Below are 4,289 nucleotides of genomic sequence, written 5' to 3'. Positions count from 1 at the left end.
TATATATATATATATATTTATATTTAATTTCATTTTTTTATGTATTTCTTCTTTGAAATACTAGGTCACTTATCAACTATTTGTGAATAAAATAATTCTAAAACTATGACCAACATTTAGGCACAGCTATGGTTGTGTTGTTAAAAAATTGCTTTGCACCCATACTGTTTCAGGTTCAGTCCTACTGTGCAGTACTTTGGGCTACTATTTTCTGCTATAGCCTTAAACTGACCAACAAATATCATGTGAGTGAATTTGGTAGATGGAAACTGTACAGAAACTCACCAAATTTATAACTTTGTATGTGTGTGTCCATGTGCACATGTTTGTTTGCACATCTGTGTGCTTGTCAACTTGTGTTGGTTTGTTAACATCCCCATATTCTAGGGGTTCAGCAAAAAAGAGACCAACAAAATAAAGTAGCAAACTCAAAATAACCGCTGGAGTCAATGTGATCGACTAAACCCTTTAATGTGTTGCTGCAGCATGGCCACATTCCCTTGAATGAAGCCAGTAAAAAGAAACAAAAATAATATCTGCAAATTAATATTAGCAGATATTGGTAATTTTCTAATTTACAAAACATAAATTAAGACATGGACACTAGATTATAACATTTACTAATTGAACAACAGAAAATAGAAATAGAACAACCAAGGCTGTTCAAATACCTTTTGATTATTTTTTATAAGAATATTAATGAGATCCCTTTCATTCTCATCATAAGCAGAAACCAAACATCCTGGAGCAATGGCAGGTTCATCAGAAGATACTGGTTTTTCTGAAACACTATTGAAATAAACAAAATGTTGATAAAGTCTTTTAAAATTTTCTTAAAGATTTGAAAGATAGTGGAGATTTGATTTGACTATAAATATATATATCTGTAATTCCAGAGACAAATGGTGGATGTCAGAGACCAAGTAGATAAGAATTGGAATGATTCAGTGAAGTCAATGCAGTTTATTTTGGAAGAGGTGATGGCATTAATACATGGCCAGATAGTGAATTATAAAGAAATGAGATTCTGTTATTACCATTAACCCTTTAATTGTAAAATTAAATTTGATGATTATTCTAGTAATGATGTTAAATATCTACCAAACAATAGAATTGGTATTTTCTACAAATTGCCTCAATAAATCTGACATGTCTCATCAAGAAAATAATTTCAAACATGACATTCTTCAACAAAACATAGTGTGGTATATAAACTGCTTTCCACAGTTAAAAGTAATGAAATTTTGAGAGGATTTTTCTGATTTCCACAATAAAAGGGTTAATGACAATTGCACATCTATTAACAACCTATTTAAAAGTGATCTGTAAGGAATGTGAGATAATGTGAAGTATTCATATGTAATACACTTGATACTTCAAATAAGCTAAGATAGAAACTTGGTAAAGAATTTGTGAGGAGTCCTATGTATGCTGTAAGGAGTTTGTCATAGTGTATGCAGAAGTTAGGAGTTGTAATAGAGAAGCTTGTTTAATAGATATGAAGTTAATTTGTGACATGAATTATCATTCCAGCTATGTCATACAGAATGGAGTGAACAAAATCCAAAATCAAAATATGATGTGGCCACTTAAATGATCATATTTGATAAATGACAATTTAAGAAATAGAGATTAGATTTTGAATAGGAGACAGGACTTTATATGAAAAGTAGCTCTGACTTGTACAGTTTATCAAATTTATTTTAAAATTTTCTAAAGTTTACAAGTATTGGAAATTATGAGAGACAAGTAAAAACAATGTGTGTATAACATCATTAATACAGATATAATTTTTTGATAAGAAGTAACAAGAACAATGTGGTGGTGAGTTGAGCTATGAAGACATTTAAGAAAAACTAATAATTATACATAATTATATACAATATAAACTAACTGATCTACAGCATTGTATACTACAATTAATTAATGTGTACTAAATAATGCAAAATCTTATAATTCTAGACATATAAGGAAAAAAAGGATACTTTTCTTGTGATTGATTTCACTGGCCATTGACCATGCTAGGGAGGATTGTTTGTTTACTGCTGTATAAACAATCAAATCTATTTTGCTTTCAATATATTTCCATTCTTTAATTTCTTAACTGTAGACAAAATCATGTTGAGCTTTTTTAAATTTATCAATGTTTTAGAAGGTTTGGTTGATTTTAAATAAGTGGCACTCTTCAATTAGTTGTACTTTTCAGTTATTGTTTCATACTCATTTGGGACTCTACTTTTGATTTTAGTTCTGTATTTGCATATTACAAGGGCAAGAAAATTGGTAACAGTAGATTTGTCTTTTAAACACTTCTTATAACAACATTCTCTCCATCAAAAATATAACTCATTGCTTAGCAATTCAGAAACTGCTGTTAAACACCATCAACATGAATGATTTGTGATCTGGAAATAGTTAAAGCTGTTATTCTGCCCCAAGGCAAGCCTCACTCAACCAGCCCATGAACAAAAACAATCCAAACATGATCAAACTATCAACTTTTTTTCTAGACATAGTTTATCATGGATTTCATTATCCAACATGTTTCTCCAAGTTTAAAACAGTAGGAAAAAAAGAGTTTCTTTGAATAAGAACTGAAATAGAACTACAAACATACAAACATACAAAAGCAAATCCATCTTCCAACAGTTGGCATGGTGTGTCAGCATTGCAAACTATGTCAAACAAGTTCATATTGAATACAATAATTTCTGAACTTACTTTGAATCTGGCCTCATGGATTCCATGTTTATATTACGGTCAATGATGTGTCCAGGTAATGAAGGTAAAATTGACAATATTTTATCAAAGAGAGTTTCTGTCTGATGACCAACAGCACCAACAATGTCCAAAGAACGATCCACAAAAATAACCGATGCTTTACTGGCACAATTCTATTTCAGGTGAAAATATAAAACATACTAGTTAAAATAAGATAGGGCTATGGTTTTTTCAACGCTTTTCACAAATATCATTAATTAGTGTTTTTAGTATTAACCTAAATATTTTACCAAGATGTGATAGAGTTAAAAAAATGTTGTGTTAACAGTTGAGGGAAGCCAGATTCTTAGATGGATGAAGGAAGAATGAGACAGGATAGATGTAGTAGACGTTTAAATCATTCAATTCTGATGAGAGCTGATGTAAAACAGAGACAAAGGGAAGAGATGCTGCAGTGCACACCTGACCTCAGGAACTGGGCTTCATTGATGATAATATGGACAAAATAAAATTCTAACAAAAATACAGGCTCTCTTGGTGTGGAGTGGGATAGGTAAAAGAAATTTGTGCGATTGACTCATAACATACTCTTTATTATTAATATTGCATACATATATATATATAGTTGTACTGATGCCTATAGCAATGAACATTGTATCCAGCTTTATGGGCAACGAATTATGATTAGGTGAATCATAGTCCTGCATTTGAGAGCCAATTGCCTTTGTCATAGATATGGTACACCATCAGTGTATATTTATGAACTGATGCCCCTTCAGTCAGTAAGATGTCATCATATTGATTCGGTCACATGTCACACTATGTTTTCCCTGTAGGTAGTCATTGACCTGCAGCTGTTTAAAATGGAAACTAGCCACATCGATAACACCAGTCGAAGAAAGCCAGCATCTCCTCTGACCAACTAATAAATAAATGAATAAATGCACACACACACACCCACATACAAACATATATTTCTTACTTTTCGTCGAGATTTTGCAGGTCCATAGTTTTCTAATTCCATAGCAATACATCGACTGGTATGTCCAACGGAATAGATGTCTTCTTTTACGGAGAGTTGTTCCAAAATGTCATTAAATGATGACACAAACATCTGAAAAGATAGGCAAGTAACACAACTTATAATTAATTCCAAAATTAAAAATAAACTACTAAAAATGCAATGGCAAGTATTTATTGACCTTTTTCTTTCCTTTAAAAATCAGCACAAACTTTCTGGACAACCCAATATATTCATAAGTCTTGAGGTTTTGGTTATGTATTTGAATGCATGTTTTTTGATGATTCCCAAAGCACCTATTATCATAGCGATTGTTTCCCAGTAGCAAAACATTGCTTTTACAGTACTCCCACTTGCAACAAGAAGCTGTACCAACTCATAACACCTATTTACAGCTAAAGCGATTTGGCCATTAAGAGCTTAAAATTCTATATATATGAATAAAATTGTTTTCTAGTGCTGGGTTACAAACTGATGTCTTTTCAGCTTAGAATCAATTACTGTCAGAAACTAACAATTATACAAAATATCTCTTAATAAAGGAAGA

General features: G+C 31.5%; 1 protein-coding gene across 2 annotated transcripts in view; it reads right to left on the bottom strand.

Annotated features, from left to right (window-relative positions):
• Nucleotides 1–4,289, bottom strand: part of LOC106875146 (sec1 family domain-containing protein 2) — a 30,124-nt gene that overhangs the window by 18,926 nt on the left and 6,909 nt on the right. For both annotated transcript variants that reach the window (XR_008264376.1, XM_014923148.1), the window contains 3 exons: nt 3,704–3,835; nt 2,722–2,894; nt 672–789 (listed from right to left, as the gene is read on the bottom strand). Coding sequence is in view for 1 of the 2 variants with exons in the window: in XM_014923148.1 (XP_014778634.1) it covers nt 672–789; nt 2,722–2,894; nt 3,704–3,835 (423 nt within the window). In the remaining variant the exon portion in view is untranslated. The remainder of the gene's footprint in view (nt 1–671; nt 790–2,721; nt 2,895–3,703; nt 3,836–4,289) is intronic.

Source organism: Octopus bimaculoides, chromosome 6 (assembly GCF_001194135.2).
Source record: "Octopus bimaculoides isolate UCB-OBI-ISO-001 chromosome 6, ASM119413v2, whole genome shotgun sequence".
NCBI lineage: Eukaryota > Metazoa > Mollusca > Cephalopoda > Octopoda > Octopodidae > Octopus > Octopus bimaculoides.
Note: the sequence above shows the minus strand (reverse complement) of the source record. Positions and strands in the feature narration are given on the sequence as shown.